Source organism: Sapajus apella, unplaced genomic scaffold (genome assembly GCF_009761245.1).
Source record: "Sapajus apella isolate SASKATOON/1434 unplaced genomic scaffold, GSC_monkey_1.0 scaffold182, whole genome shotgun sequence".
In the NCBI taxonomy this organism is placed as follows: domain Eukaryota; kingdom Metazoa; phylum Chordata; class Mammalia; order Primates; family Cebidae; genus Sapajus; species Sapajus apella.
The window spans coordinates 1,081,750-1,097,340 of NW_022437122.1; the positions used below are offsets into that span (position 1 = coordinate 1,081,750).

Here is a 15,591-nt window from a genome sequence, read left to right on the forward strand (position 1 = left end):
CGCGGGCTGGGTCTGCACCGGGTCTCTGGGCCGCGGGCAATCATCTGCCTCTGCGCCTTAGCTCCCTGGAGCAGGCCCGGAGCTACCGTCGGGTCTCAAGGATTCCACCAAGCAAGGAAGCCCTGATCTGCCCAAACACTACAGCGCGCAGCCCGCTCCTCTTCCCCCGTCTCGGGGTCTCGGTCTGCCTCTGCGTTCCCTGTCCCGCCAAGGAGTACAGAGGCAATGACAAAAACTCCACCCCTCCCGCCCTGCAGGGCCTGGAATCTGGCTTCCCTCATTTGAGGCCCAACTTCCCCACTGACCCACAAGTGACCCCCCCACCGGAGTTCCCTCATCAAGTTCCCCTCTGCGCCCGGAGGGGGCTGTTCCCGCGGAAATATTAGGGCCCTTATGCTCTGACTCCGGATTGGCAGGACCCCCCCTTCCCCACCTCTCAGACCCCTGGTCCTACAAAGACCCCTAGGCCCAGAACAGCGAGGCATCTTGGGAAAATGCCAAAAACTCACAGGGCGGCTAATCTGCCGAAGGTTGCCTTCCTCGGATTTAGTAAAACGAGCGCCTTGAAGGAACTGTGACTGATGCTGGTCAGATCCCCCTCCTTGACCCTCTTGAATGGCATAGGTGCATTCTACCTTCTTCCACAACTCTGCATGGTTGACAGAGACACAGCTGGAATCCAGGTCCCTCAGGCCTCCCTTTCCACAGAAGTCAGACCTTCACTTCCTGTCCTTTCAAATAGGGAGGATTAAATGCAGTCTCATAAGTCACTTGGCTGTTGGGATCAGTGCAGGAAACTTACTGCAGGGTCGCTAGGTTGAAAGACCTAGGAGTAACCCCAAGGCTGGAAGGGATTAGGGGGCGCAGTCGCATTCTTATGATTCATTCATTCCAGGTGGTCAGGGTTGGGAAGGTTTTCGGGCTTCTCAGGAAAAGCAGGCCAGTAGTCTGGGAGCTGTTTGCAAGGCTGAATTACGAACCCTGAGTGAGCAAGATCTAGTTTCCCACACCTGGCAGGACTAGGGTGAGGACAGTGGCTGCACCCCTCAGAAAGTGCTTGCTCTCTCCTCCCCTCCTCATGCCCTCCCCTGACCCCATTCCTTCAGGCCTGGAGGTTCCAGGAGGGAAAGTCCAAGCTCAGGTTCTGGGAAGAGTCTATCAAGCCGAGATCTGAAAGGGAAGGTGCTGTCACAGTAGTGGGGCGGCCAGAAGAGGTCATGTTTACAATCTGAAATACAAAGCCTGAAGCTGAATTTTGTATTTGTTTGCTTGTTCCTGAATCTCTTTTTTGTAGTTGTTCCTAAATCTCTTTTCCTCTTTGAGCATCGAAGGACCTGGCTTCAGGAACTCCACGTGGCCAAGTTTCAGTCTTCTTGAGCCAGTAAAGAGGCCATCGCTCCATCCCCACCTCTGGTCACCCTCCCCACTCCCAGCTTCAGGAAGCAGAAGGACAGGAACCCACAGGCAGCCCTGAGCCCAGCCTGGACTGTGAGAAGGCAGCTGAAACCTTCTCCTTGAGAAAGGGATACCTGAGGGCACACGAAGCCAAGATGTGCCCCTGCAAGGGACCACCCTCCCTAGCCCGGTGTCTGAATCCTCTCTCTCCGTCAGCCAGGTGCCCTGACTGCCAAAGCCGGAACTCAGCAGCCCAGGGCTGCCGCCTGGAGTATCCTATGCAAAATGTGCAAACTCTGGGGAGCCACTGCCGCTGCCAGGACCCGCGGGTGGGCTGCCGCACTGGTGGGCGGCTCTGTCCAAACCTCGTGCCCTCGGCTTCCCATCGCCTCGTAAAGGATTGGTCAAGACCATCTCAAGGACTGCACAAACTGGTCCTTCAAGTTCCAGGAAACCGAACCAGCAACTGAGGCGATTCTCAGGCCCGCCACTTGCAGAGCGAGCTCTGCGGCGGACCTCCGCTCCCGCTCCTCTGGACACCCGCGGTGCGGCCAGACCGCTCCTGCCCGCGGCGCTCCGGCTGGCAAGGAAGAGGAGGTGGAGTTCAGATTGGCCCCTCACGCCCAGAGTGGAAGCAACTCCTAGGATCCTGCAGCCACCGAGCCGCCCGCCGTGCCTGGCCCGGGCTTGTGGTCAAGAGCACAGCTACCTTCCACACAGCCGGAGGGAAGGAAGTTTTAGAAGCAACCGTTCTGCTTATCTTACCGCGCCCACCCCCACCCCCTGCGGATTCAGAAGCTGCTCCGCCTAACCCGATTGTGTCATAAAATATTTTATTGGAAAAAAAGTCACCATCTTCGCAAGAAGGGGTAGGGGCCCCAGAGACTTCGGGGACCCGGCCTCCAGGCCGAGCCGACTGGTTGCCCGAGGGTGGAGTGGTGGGGAGGAGCAATCTCAGGCCGTAGAGGCCTGAGCCCAACCGCTGGGTCGCCGACGTCCAGAAACGGGTGTGTGCCTGGAGGCTCTGTGGCCGGGAGGGCAGGCCCCAGACAGGGTGGGGGTGCAGGCGAGGAGCCGGGCGTGAATGCGCGTGGAGCGCTCTGCGCCACGGAGCTCAGGGCAGCGACTAGTAGCTTCCGCTGCACTGGACGCGAGTCTCCCAAGTTAGGGCCCAGAAGCGCGCTGGGACCTGGGTCTGGCTTTAGGTTCTGTGTCCTTCCTCGTTTGGCCCCAGTTGTCCGCATTCAAGATCATAATAAAAACGTTTAGGAAGTAAACGTCTTGGACGCGGAAGGGACGGCTAGCGGGTTTCCGCCGGGTGAAGGGGCTGCGGGCGGCCTGGGCATCCCCGGCCCCGTACCATATACCGCCCTTAGTCCTCGCGGCTTTGGTCGCTGGGCTCGCCAGGCACCTCCGCCAGTTTCTCTGCATCCTTGGCGCGCTCCTGCTCAGTGAGCTGCTCGCTGGTTGGAATCGAGTTCTTCTTGGGCCGCCCCTTGGGCTTGGTAGGAGACTCCAGGCCGCCGCCCTGCAGCACCTGTACGGGGGACCACCAGCCCCTGGGTGAGCCAGGACGCGGACTGTGGACCCCCAAGGAGACCTGCACCCAGGTGGGACTAAGGAATACAGGAGACCATATGAGGAAATGGTGGGGAAATGCCCCGGGAAATGGCAGCTATTTGTCGGAATGCCGCTGGGGAGCGGCGGCCTGAGGCCTGGCCAGGGGAGCATAAGACTGCCAGGAGGCCTGAAGGTGACCAGGGAGAGGAAAAAATGTTGGTTTAGCCAGGCACCCAAGGGGCAGAGAGAACTGAGAGGGTCCCAGTGCGTACCACGCACCGAGGGAATCGGGAGGTTGGGCAGAGTCTCCGCAGGGAGAAGGAGGAGAGCAGCTCTGCAAGGCACCCGGGCAAGGCCCAGGAAGCCGAGGGGCTGGACGCCACCAGGGCCACTCACTATTTTCTTCCACTTCATCCTCCGATTCTGGTACCAGGTCTTCACCTGCAACTGGCTCAGGCCCAGGGACTCAGCAAGATCTATTCTGTAAAGAGCAGGGCGCACCCTCAGCAATGCAAGCGACCACACTCCCACAGCCAGCTGGCCCCAGCCTTACCCCGCCCTACCTGTCCGGCGTGGAAAGGTACTTCTGCTTCTCGAAGCGTTTCTCAAGGCCCATCAGTTGCAGCTCCGTGAACACAGTGCGGCTGCGACGCCCCTTCTTGGCCTTGGTGCCTGGCTCCCCAGGGCCTGACGCCTCTAGCTTCCCGCGGAGTTGCAACTCAAGCGGCAGGTGTGGCGCACCCCCGGCGCAGGGCAGCCCAGGCCCGGCCGCCAGCAGTGCAGAGCTCAGCCCGGAACAGCCCAGCGGCGCCAGTGGGAACTTGAACACAGCCGCCTGCTCGGCCTTCAGTACGGCTGCGAAGAAAGAGAATGGGGAGCCCGGTGAGCCAGGGCCGCTCTCTTCTGCCCGGGGACTGCCGCACCACGTGCCGCGGGAGTGCTCGTGCTTGGCCAGAGCCACCCAGCGCAAAACCTCCACGCCCTGCCGCTTGGCGCCATCGGCGCCGATGGAGACCCTCCTCAACGCCACTGTTCCCCAAATCTGGGAGAGAGGATCTCCCCGACCCTGTGCTCTGTCCTGAAGTTCCCTAGGCCTCAGCTGCCTCTGAGATCTTGGGGTTCTTGATGAACATGTTTGCAGCTGCGAGAAACTCAGCGTGTGTTTTGTTCTTTGGGGTAAAAAGAAACCAAACAGAAAACGGCAGCCGGTTAAGAAGCTGGGCGTTTGCTCCAATCAAATCAGCATTAAAAATGTGCAGGGAGCGGGCACATTTGCGCTTCCGTGCCTGGCACAACAGCCATGGGTGGCCAGGCATCATCTGGGCTGGGGTTGGGTGCTTCCTGGAAATTCCAAAGTACCCTGAGAACCCGTAAATTATTGTTCACGTTTTCTATCTTCAGAGGCTTCCCCAATGAAAATGTTTCCGTTTTCTTCTGTCCTAAAATGATTTTGTGCCCGCTTCAAACGAATTATTAACAACAGGGCAGATGGAGATGAAAGGTGGCAGAATGGCTGAGTCCCAGATGGACTTAGAAGAAGCGTGCTGGCCCTGCCGCCTCTGGCCTGGGGAGCACTGGCTGGGAGGTGGTGGGTGCAGGGAAGGAGGCTTGAAAGGCTGGGGTCCCGGCTACAGCGTAGGAACCTTCCTTCTCCCGCAGGCCTGTCACTGAGGGGCGAGTCCTAGCCCGGCTGGAGTCGGAAAGGGCCGGGCAAGGCTTAGGTAAATGTAGGCGGAGGTCCCATAGGGTAAAGGTGGGAGATGGGAGGCAGACGAACCCCAACGAGAGAAGCCGAGGGAGGCCAATCGGTGAACGGGTGGAAATCGAGCTAGGGAAAGACAAGATGAGCGTGGAGTGCGATGGAGACCGCACCATCAGGGCAGGCCAGGCCCCGCCAAAGAAGGAGAAAGGACAGAAGCTGAAAAGGTCTGCGCAGGCCGCTCAAGCCCTGCAGAGGCCCTGCCGACCTGAAAGCAGAAGGGACAGCCAGGCAGCTGTTCACAGTCAGGCCTCTGGCCCCGAAGCAAGGCCCAGGCAGGTCCGCACTGCGGCCAAGGCCGCTTTCCTCGAGCGCTGGAGCTCCCGGGGGCTCGGGGTCGGTTTGGGCCCGCGTCAGCACCCAGCCCTCGGGAGTGCAGGCCTCCTCCCCAGGGGTCCGACTTCCCCGGCTTGGGCAGCCGCGGCCACTCCCGGCCGGCCCTCTGTGGCGAAGCCCAGGCGCCCGTGGCCTGAGGTCCCTTCTACCCGCAAGGGTTGGTAGCCTGGTAGTGCGCCTGCGATGGGGATGGGCACTCGGGGTCCCAGGGCTGAAGGCCTAAGGGCGGCGGTGAAGGAGAGAGCGAACACCCTCCCGGGGCGGCAGGCGGGCACGAGGCCTGGTTTCTGTGCGGCCTGGCGCCTGCACCCCCCGCCTCCCGCCTGGAGGGCTCGGAGAGACGGTCCCAGAGCCTGCGCTCCCAGAGCAACTTCCAGGGACTGCTTCGAGGCGGGGAGAGGAGGCTCAGGGCGCCCCCCGCAGTTCAGCTCACTGTCTCTGGCCAAGCCCGACCCGCGACCCCGCGGCGCCACACGTACCCAGGTGGCTGTGGAAGGGCCGCGCCGCCAGCAGCGCCTGCACGCCGAACTTCAGCAGCTCCCCCGCCGCAGCGGCGGCGGCAGCAGGCGCGGCGCCCTTGGGCCCCGGCGGCTCCGTAAGGATCTCCTCAATCATGAAGCTGCGATAGCGGTGCGACCGGTGGTCCGCGCAGCCCTCGGGCGGGCCGAAGCGCGCGGCGCCCGGCTCCCCCTGCCGCTGCATCGCGGCGCCCACGGCTGCGCCCGCGGTTTGGCTGCGGCGGCGGCGGCTTGGCTCCGGCGCGGGGCCCGCGCGGGGCTCTAGGCCGGCCCGCAGCTCCGGGCGGCGCGCGGGTGCCGGCTCATGCCCCCTCCCCCGCCGGCCGGCCGGGCGGAGGCTCAGGGCGCGGGCGGGGCGCGCGGGGCTCGGCCGGTCGGACCCGGGACTGCGCCCCCGCCCCGCGCCGCCGCGCCTCTAGCCCGGCCAGCCCCGCGTCACTGCCCCGCCCCGCCCCGCCCCGCCCCGCGCCGCCGCCCCCAACCCCTGGGCTGAGCCGGAGGGAGGGACCCAGAAGGGAGGGAGGAGGAAGGGAGGCCGAGAGGGAGGGGGCCGCGTGAGAGAGGCCGGTCGACCGAGACCAAGGGAGACCTAGCGGAGCGCACGCCCTGGAAGGAGAGAGCCGGAGAGTTCGGGAGACGAGACCCTCAGAGACAAGAGTCGGAGGGATCAAACGACACAGGTGAGAGAGGGGGCAAAGGGAGACGGCGTGGGCAAACAGGATTCGAGACGGTGTTACGAGGGTGCCAGGGACGCCACGGAGATGTGCGCAGAGAGACCGACAGAGGCGTGAGAGCCAGCGGGCTCTGACGTGCCGGAGGGCACAGAGGCAGGCGGGGCAGAGGGAGGGGGCGGTAAAGAAAGGGGACAGCTAAAATTCGAGCGGCCTGGTCAGCGGTTAGGGAGCCCCGGAAAGGCCAGGAGGAGGAGGGGCAAAGGCCGCTCTGCTCAGCTGGGAAGAGGTGGCTTCGTGCAGCCTACAGGCCAGGGCTTTGGACCGCCAACTCGGCAAGGGTGCGGCAGCGTGCAGGGATGCAGGGAGCAGAGAGGTCGCGGCACCTGTGCACTCCTCCCACCTCTGCCTCAGTTTACCATGCACGGCCTCATTTCGCTCCATGCTGCCCTGAGAGAAAAACGTTCTCCAGCCGAGATTTGCTTGAATTGCAAATTCAAGTGATCCCTGGACACATCCTCCTTGACAGCCCCCAGGAGGCTGTGGGCTGGTTACATCCCCCTAGACAGAAAAGGAAAAGTATTCAGGGAGAAGGGAAGGATGAAGCTTTGCCTTTTCTCAGCCTTGGAGCGTCAAGAAACCGTTACTGGGTGGAGCTGGGGCCAGGGGCCACAGGGTGCTGCGAGAGTCTGAAGATCAAACTCTGGTGTGACCTGGCTCTATTGCGGAGCCTCAAAGCCTCCATCATGATGGAGGAAGTTGTCAGTGCCTTCTGTAGAACTTTCTTTCCACCATTAGAAAAGTATAAGCCCAAGCCTTGGGGTGAACAACCCCAAAGCTACTCTACCCTGAGCTCCTCTCTTTGGTCCTGCCAGTACTGGTCAAACCACTGCCCCTTTCTGGGCCTCAGTTTCCTGACCTGTCCCAAGGAGATGCTGACACTTGGCTCCAGGGAGACTGTGAGAACTCAGTGGGGGGATCTTGCCCCCTCAGAGCCTTGAGGTCTGTTTGGAAAGAAAACAGTTCCTCCAGGCAAGAGGGGAGAAGTCCCCAGGAGGCTGGGAGAGGAGCACCTGCCCTTCTTCTTGTCAGGAATCACAGGTCCTACCTCCCAGCCCCATCCACCACTGCAAGTCAGCGTCTGACCCGCTGTGGGTGTTCTGGGACACCCCTATGTCCTATGTGAGCTCTATGCGAGGCCTCAGTCTTCACTTCAGGTAACTCGGGCTTAGCACACCTACGGCCAGGCCCTCTACCCAAGTTGAAGTCCTTTCTCCAGCTCCAGCTGCTGGTGGGGAGGTCTTCAGGCTGGCCCGTAGCCCCTGGCACCTGCCTTAGACTCAGGCCTGGGGGTGGAGGACAGGTGGGGAGGACTAGAAGGTGGCCCAGATCCTTTGTCGGTAGGGGCTCGAGTGGGGACAAAGACTACCTTACTCTGGTAAGATTCCAATCCCCAGAGCCCACTGTCTCTCATTCCCAGTTGTTACACTTCCTGAACTTGGAGTTACCATCGGGAGTGAAAAAAGGTGGCCTATTTTCCGGTTAGAGAGCCCCAGAAAAGTCAGGAGGAGGAGGGGCACCCTTTCCAAAGAACCTCTGGGAGGGAGGTGCTGTGAGCCTACATAGTTCTTTGGAAAGAGTGGAGAGGGGTCAATAAAAGCAACAGTATCCCCCACTGAGCAGGCATCCTTGTGAGAGACGAAGAGACCATGAAGCTGGCCCTCTTGTTGTTGGCCAAGCAGCCACCAACCTCCTACCTGGCAAATAGAAACAAGCCAGTGTCTCCTGGAGGCTGGGGCAGCCCAGTCAGGCTCCACCCACCCATGGGTAGCCTCCCAGAACCCTCCCTAGATGGGTGCGATGGTATTACTCAATCCAACCACCTCCTTTTCTCAGATGGGAAACTGAGGCCCAGCAAGAGGCAGGGCCTAGTGCAGGGACCACACTGAGTAGGGCTGGTTTACTATTGCTCCTTGCACAGACTCTGTCAAGCCCTTCCCCCCACCCTCACCTCCCCATCCCAGCAGGGCCCTTGCCCCCCTCCTTACCCCCTGGCTTCTACATCTCCCTAAGGGCAGAGCCTAGTGGTGGTTTCTCCCTAGGATAGGCTCAGCTGCCCTTGGTCCCATCCCCTGTTATTTGGGCCCTAACAGAAGCCACCCAAATTTGAACCATCTCTTCTCCTCCCTCAAGACCTGAGGGTCTCACGTCCTCTAAATGAGTCCCCAGACCCCAGATCCAAGGATCTGGGGATCACACTATTGATCAGCTGTCACTAAACTTATTTTACTACGGGCCATCCTTCTGGGGTAGCTTCTTGGTCAGGTTGCGGGGAGGGGGTCATTTTCAGGATGGAGGCCTCATCTCTAGATTTTGGGGAGTCAAAAGACTAGTGCAGCCCAGCCCTCACCCTATTCCACAGGTGTGCACCCTCAACTCCTTGGACACTGGCCAGGACCATTTCCTGCAGCCCCAGGCTGGGACTGCAGCATGAACAGAGGACAGCTTCCGGAATGAGGTCCTGAGGGCTGGAAGGAGAATGCCCAGCGCCTGGGGAGCTTTGGGAGACCGCAGCTGGCTCAGGGCCTGAGAGATCCAGGGCCCTGCCCCCGTCTCCCAAAACAGCTCCCTGGCAGGTCTGTCCCTGGTGTCCCTGGCTCCTGCCAGACGCAGCTTCCCCGTTGCCGGACCTCGGCGCAAACCCGCAGATAAACCCCTTTTAGGCGAAAATTACACAAAAACGGCGGCGGCGGGGCCTCTTCTGCTCAGGCACTGCCGCGTTGGCGGCAGGAAAACACGCTCCCAGAGAACGGGAACCCCCTCCCTGTCGGTGACAACGAGGCCCAGAGAGGGGAAGCCTCCTCCCCAATGGGGTGCAGTCTGGGATCGCAATCCCACCCCAGGGGCGCAGCTGCCAGCCCGAAGCCTGGGACAGACCCCTCCCGAGGCCTCTCGCCGCCGCCGTGAAAATCCCGGAAACCGTCCTGCTAGCGGCGGGCGCAGTGGAAAAGGTGACCTCAGCGCCCCGGGCCGGCCGCCCTCCCTGGCAGCAGGGCGGCGAGGGGCTCCGGCCGGCAGGGGCTTCTCGGAGTCGCCCGGTCGCCGGGTGAGGTCCCTTGGAGCATAGAACCGGTCTTCTCCCCACCCCTGTTCTGCCCCTCAGACCCCACAGACCCTTTGGAGGCTGCGGAACAGGGAAGGGACCACCTCATTCCCACAACTGAATCTCTTAAGCATTCAGGTGTAGGTTCCAGAATGACCTCCCTTCCACCCACACCATCCTCCTATCCCAGCTCCTCCCAGACGGGATTGTAGAATGGCTTCCCACGCTAAGGGGTCCTGAAGCCGTTCGTCGTACAGAAGGGGGAAGTTGAGTTTGGAAGGAGCAGCCGGGGCAGGCTCGGCGGCCAGCGGCCGGGAGATCGTGCATTGCTTGGAAGATGCTGGGCTCTTCTCGTCCTTCTCGGCCGTGGGCAGTTTGTTTCCGCTCCCACTTGCGGCGTGTCTGCATCTTAATTAGCAAAACGAAGTTGGGGCCGCGGGGGAGCAGAGGTTTCTTCCAGAACGGTCAGCTCACCTCCGGATGCAGTCGCCAGAGCAGCCGCCTGCGGGGGATCCCTGCCCTCTCACTGGTGGGCGTCCAGCCCCTAGGGGCCCAGGCGGCCCGCGCCACCACACCTCGAGGCCTTCTGTTCCCGATGCAACCTGGCTGCGCCCCGCCGCCCAGCACACAGTCGGCCCCTGGGGACCAGTCGCGAGCGCCCAGAATGGAGTCCCTTCCCCTTTTCTTTTCCTTCCGTTCTCTTCCTTCCTTCCTTCCTTTTTCTTTCTTTTCTTTCTTTTTCTTTTTTCTTTCTTTTCTTTCTCTTTCTTTCTTTCCTTTTTCTTTCTTTTTCCTCTCTCTCTCTCTCTCTCTTTTTCTTTCCTTTCTCTTTTCTTTTTCCTTTGGTTCTAATTGTCCTCGGCCCCAGTAGGCTGTTGGTGGCGTTCGTGGTGCCGCTGGGACTGGGGCACCGGCCTGGGCCGCAGGTGTACTGGCCCGGCAGAGGCCGCCTGGACCTCTCCCAGAACTCATCGTCCTGATGGACTACGGTGCGCGCCCTGCTTTTGCCGGGAGCCAAGACTGGCAACATCTCTCCTAGCTTCAAAACAGAAAATCTTGGAATTATAAAATTATCCCGTCCCTACGCTTACAGGCCACTATCTCCTGGAGACCACCGACTGGCTTTTTCTTTGGAGAAGCCAGTCTCAGTGACGCTTTATTTTGCGAAAATTTCGAACTCAAATGTGGGCATTCGTTTTGAGTCATTTTAAAGTCCTAGAAGCCCGGGGTCAAATTGCGTTTGGGGTGACAGCGCCTTTAGACATATCCCCCTCTTTCCAAGCTCCCCCTCTTGGAGCAATTTACAAATTTGTTCCTTTGGAATTCGTTACCTTATTTTTGTTTTGTAAGTTTTGTTGTTGATTTTTTTAATGTGTAATTTTCTATGGAAGTGTGAGTTTAAATAGATCCAACAGTCCAGGGTGCTGGCAAGTGCCTGTAGTCCCAGCTTCTGGGCAGGTTGAGGTAGGCGAATTCCTTCAGCCCAAGAGTTCGAGGCTGCAGTGAGCTATGATTGCCCCACGAAACCCGCCTGGGCAATAGATCCAGACCCCATCTCTTAACAAAAATAATACATAAAAGATAGATCCTTAGATAGGTAATAAATAACTCGCTTCCGCGAAGCAGCGATGACCCGGTTCTTAGCGGCCCGGGAACCCGAGGCGACGCTGCTGGACGTGCGCCGCCAGCCCGCCGCTCCTGGCCCTACAGGCCCTGGACCGGTCCCGCCTCCATTTCACACCCATCGCTGGCCAGCCCGGGCGGCTTTCACGGCGACCTTGCATCCGAGTCCAGTCGCGCGAACCAGCGGGACCTGAGGCCACACGCAGAGCCAGGAAGTAGCTGTCTGGTTGCCGGGGCTCGGTGGGGCTAAGCAGCGCGGGCCAGAGCTGCTGGGCGCCGATCTCAAAGCCGGCGGGGGCGGTGTGCAGGACCCGCGCGGGCGCTCTCCAGACTGTGAGTTTGGACCCTTCAAGAATGCGCCAGCCCTGGGTCCAGGTCTGACTCCTGCGCGGAGGCCCTCCTTGCCCCATCCCGGCTGGTGCCAGATCGCAGCTCGCCACCTGATTTCCACCCTGGGCTCCCACAGAGCCTGTGCGACGCCGCTCACAGCCCCTGGAAGCCGCCGATCTGGCTCCGCGAGAAGCCTCCTGGACGCGTAGAGCCCAAGGCCCCAGAGAGCTGCTGGCTTGCGCCGGCCAGAACGGGCGAGGCGCCAGTGGAAACGGCTCGGACTTCTCTTCTTTTCTCCTTTTCATTATTTGCTTTTATTTTTCTCTTCCCTTCTTCCACCCATTTCTCCCTCCTCTTTTGTTTTTTAAGTCCTCCCCCCACCCCCTCTTCTTTCTTTTATTGCTCGCCCACTCTCTGGTTGTCTCCTCTTCTGCTCCCACCCCCTCTCCTTTCTGTTCCTTTTCATCAGAAGGACTACCAAGCCACAGTCCCATCCTCCTAATAAGAGAAGAGGCTTTCAAGCTCATGGTGTGCCCACCAGGTGCCAGACGCTCTGCAGATTTAATGTTTTATAAGCACAGAGCTTTTGGAGGGTTCTATAGCTTGTGTAGGGGGTGGGGGGTTCCTTCCAGCTTGGGCAGCCTGGGGAGCTGGGCCTGGGGTTGGGGAAGGGGCCCTGCCCCCTCAGCCAGGTGAGATGGACCGCACAACATCTCCTCCAGAACGTCTACTGGTAGCAGGGAGGCCAGGCCAGATTACATTGCCCATGTTCCAGCCGGGACTCACACTTGCATCTGTCCTTCCTAACACAGGACTCTACTGTAGCTACCAGTCCTGTCTTCACCTGCCACCTCCCTACTCCACCACCCTGCCAAGACTGGAAGGGAGAGGGAGCTGGGCACTGCCTCCTCCAGCAGCACCTTCCATTGGGTGCTGCTTGGGAGGTGATGGAGCAAGAGGCATCGTACTTCTTTTACAGGCATGAGTTCTGGGGTCTAGAGGGGACAAAGAGAGGCTACTACCACACCACCCTGCAGATGCCAGGCAGGTACCAGATGCCTCTGGTACCCTGGCTCCAGGCCAGCCCTCCTGCCTCCTGCAGGTCTGAACTGACTGGAGATGACACACAGAGAGCATGTGGACAGGAGCTGGTGCCACCTCCATGGGCACTGGGGCTTCCCTGGCCCCTCTCCCATGTCACACTGTACTTTCTGCCTCTTCCTGCCTGTCGGTGCCAGGAATGGACTTGCAAGCCCAGTTCCCAAATGCCCAAAATCCATACATTTGCAGATGGGCAGAGCACACAGGGGACCTCAAGATGAGCGCGGGACCCCTGGTTTACAGCCCTCTTCCTGCTACTGTCCTTGAGCAACCCGATGTCCTGTCCAAGCCTCAGTTTTCCCAAATGAGAAAACAGGAGTGGGTTTTTAGGTGAATCTTTCTCCTTGCCATGGTAACAGCTTAGGTCATGGACTGAAAAACTTGTTCTATAAAGGGCCAGAAAACCAAATGTTTTAGGCTCTGCAGCCCACAGGGACCTGTTGTGGTGACTCAGCCCTGTCGTTGTAATGTGAAAGTAGACCTAGATAATGTGAAAATGAGTGGGCATGGCTGTGGTCCAAACAACTTTATTTACAGATATGAAAATCTGAATTTTATCTAATTTTCATGTTGCAAAATATGATTCTTATTTTTTTTTCAACCGCTTAAATACATAAAAACCATTCTCAGTTTGCTGGCCAAACAAAAAGAGGCAGTGGACCATAGTTTACCAGTTCTCGTGTAGTTTCAGTTCTTCTGATTGCACGTATATTGCACTTCCATATCAGACATGTTGCCTTATATTGAAATTTTTTCTTTTAATTTCTTTTTTCTAGGAAAGCATCTATTAGTTTAACAGCATTTGGGCCTTAGGAACACTGAATCACAGGGCTCATTTCCTACTCCCATTTCTGAGTTCTCAACAATTTAAATGTTTCCCTTATTAATACCATACCCAAACACTGGATTGCACAATGTACAATCATCCTCTCACTTAGTCGTTGCAACAGACTTTGGAGTAGAGATAGTTTACCCTGCCTTCCAGCTCCTTGCATACTCCTCGTGACAAGGCGCTCACTCCGTTTAGTGGCTGCCTAATGGACTGCCGAGAGCCCAGTGACCTAGGCTTGCAGCCCCAGGAAGGCGAAGGCCACCCCCGCTGAGAGTGCTTCCTCCCAGTCAGCCATTCCCATCCCTTGGCAATTCCATCTAAATCCTCTCCAGCTGTTGAAATGTGGCTGGACAGGGGGCGGTGGCTCTGACTTTCTGGGAGTTTCCCAAGACCTGAGCCTTTACAGCTGCCAATTGACAAATATTGCAGAGACTAGGCAAAGGGAAAGAATATGACAGAAAAACAGCGATTATAAATGTGTAGCTTGCTAGACGTGTTTCCAGGAAATCTTGCTCACGGGGAGGCCTCATCGCCCCTCCCCCGCGTCTTCCTTGGTTCTTGCGCCCTCTGCTGGTCATATTGAGTCTTAACCACGCTCACTCGGAACCGTTCACCTTAGAAAGGAAAACGAGCCCGCATGATCTCTCTTGTTTGTGGAATCTAAGAAGGTTGACTTCATAGAAACAGAGTGGAATGGTGGTTATTACAGCCTGGATGGGGTAGAGAAATGAGAAGATGTCGGTCAAAGAGCACAGACTTTCAGTTATAAGATAAATTCTGGGGACCTACGTACAGCATCGTGTTATAGTTGACAATCCTGCATTGTATGCTTGAAATGTGCTGAAAGAGTCAGTCTTCAGGTGACTATGTGAGGCGACAGACATGTTAATTAGCTTGACTGTGGTGATCATCACAATATACACATGTACCAAAACTTCACATTGTACACCTTGAATACATACTTTTTTTTTTTTTTTTTTTTTTTTTTTTTTTTGCGGCAGTGTCTGTCTCTGTCACCCAGGCTGGAGCCCAGTGGCACCATCTCAGCTCACTGCAACCTCCACCTCCCAAGCTCAAGCAATCCTCCCGCCTCAGCTTCCCTAGTAGCTGGGACTGCAGGCACACACCACCACGCTCGGCTGATTTTTGTATTTTTGGTCGAGACGGGGATTCCATGTTGCCCAGGCTGGTCTCCAACTCCTGAGCTCAAGCAATCTGCCCGCCTTGGCCTTCCACAGTGCTGGGATTACAGGCATGAGCCACCGTGCCCAGCCATATATACAATTTTTATTTACCAATTATACCTCAATAAAGCTGGGGGATTTTTTTTTAAGGAAAAATAATCGAGTATTTACTTTCCCTCTCTGTGTGTCAAACACCTTGCTGGGTGCTGAAGATACAAAGCAAAAGGCATCTTATCTGCCCACAGGAAGTGCAGTTTAACCATGCAGAAATGTACAAATGTGCTCACAGCCAATGGCAAAAACAGCACGCAGAAGGCAGTAGACACAGCGGGAGGGAGCATGCCACAGAGCAGAGGTGTGCTGGAAGCCCTGAGCCCCAGGAGTGGGGAGCTTCCAGACACACAGTGAGCTCATGGCTCCCACTGTGGGTTGTTGGTGTTCTGATCAGCAGACCAGACAGCACAGGTTGGATTTTAAATGTTTGGATACGTTTAGAGCCAGCTACATCTGACCTTCGAGGACTTAAGGGACTGAGTTCCATGCCCTCTAATAAAGCCCATGGGGATGCTCCCTGGGCCTGCTGATGCAAAGGGGTGTCTCTCAGTACAGTCGTGGGTTTCACTGTGCACTCGCCAACCTGCAAGAGCCTTAGTCACTCTTCTGGGAGCACACCCTCTGTGCAAGGCCTTGTGCCACCTTTCACATGATCTCGTTGAAACTCGTGTCTTCCACTCTAGGAGACTGCACTTTTACCCTTAATTTACTAGCAAGAAAATGGAGGCACAGAGGGGTGACCTCATTTGCCTGTGAGGTGGAGCTGGGATTAGAACCAGGGCTCCCTCCACAGTATCACAATGACCATTTTGGGGTCCTTCACCTTCTGACTTAACCCCTACTTTCCCTTGCTGATTGCCACTGACTCAGACCTACAGCTCCAGCTGCCCAAAGTTCACCCCAGCCGGGTGACCACGGGCACACCACCTTCACTGTGTCCAGATCTGAGCTCATCGTTATCCACCTCATCCTGTTCTGCGTGGAGAAGATGGGCAGGAGCAGCCGTCCCCTGCCAACAGCTCACTAGCCAAGGAGGGCTCTGGAAGGCAGCCCTGTTCCTACCCAAGCACGCACAGCAGGCAAGCCATCTCCACTCAAAGGCCAGGGCCCTGTGGACTCAATTCT

At 58.0% G+C, this 15,591-nt stretch overlaps 1 protein-coding gene and 1 long non-coding RNA gene across 2 annotated transcripts; one reads left to right on the forward strand and one right to left on the reverse strand.

Moving 5' to 3' along the window:
• Positions 1-2,206: 2,206 nt before the first annotated feature.
• On the reverse strand, positions 2,207-5,968 carry BARX1 (BARX homeobox 1). Its single transcript, XM_032268503.1, has 4 exons — positions 5,530-5,968; positions 3,519-3,810; positions 3,352-3,436; positions 2,207-2,932 (listed from the first exon to the last, which is right to left on the reverse strand). Exons 1-4 carry the CDS (start codon positions 5,750-5,752, stop codon positions 2,768-2,770), a joined length of 765 nt encoding a protein of 254 aa, XP_032124394.1. The 5' UTR covers positions 5,753-5,968; the 3' UTR covers positions 2,207-2,767.
• Positions 5,969-6,448: 480 nt separating this feature from the next.
• On the forward strand, positions 6,449-8,538 carry LOC116543136. The gene is made up of 2 exons (XR_004265485.1): positions 6,449-7,456; positions 8,136-8,538. It is a non-coding gene; the product is annotated as an uncharacterized LOC116543136 (long non-coding RNA).
• The last annotated feature ends 7,053 nt before the right edge of the window (positions 8,539-15,591 follow it).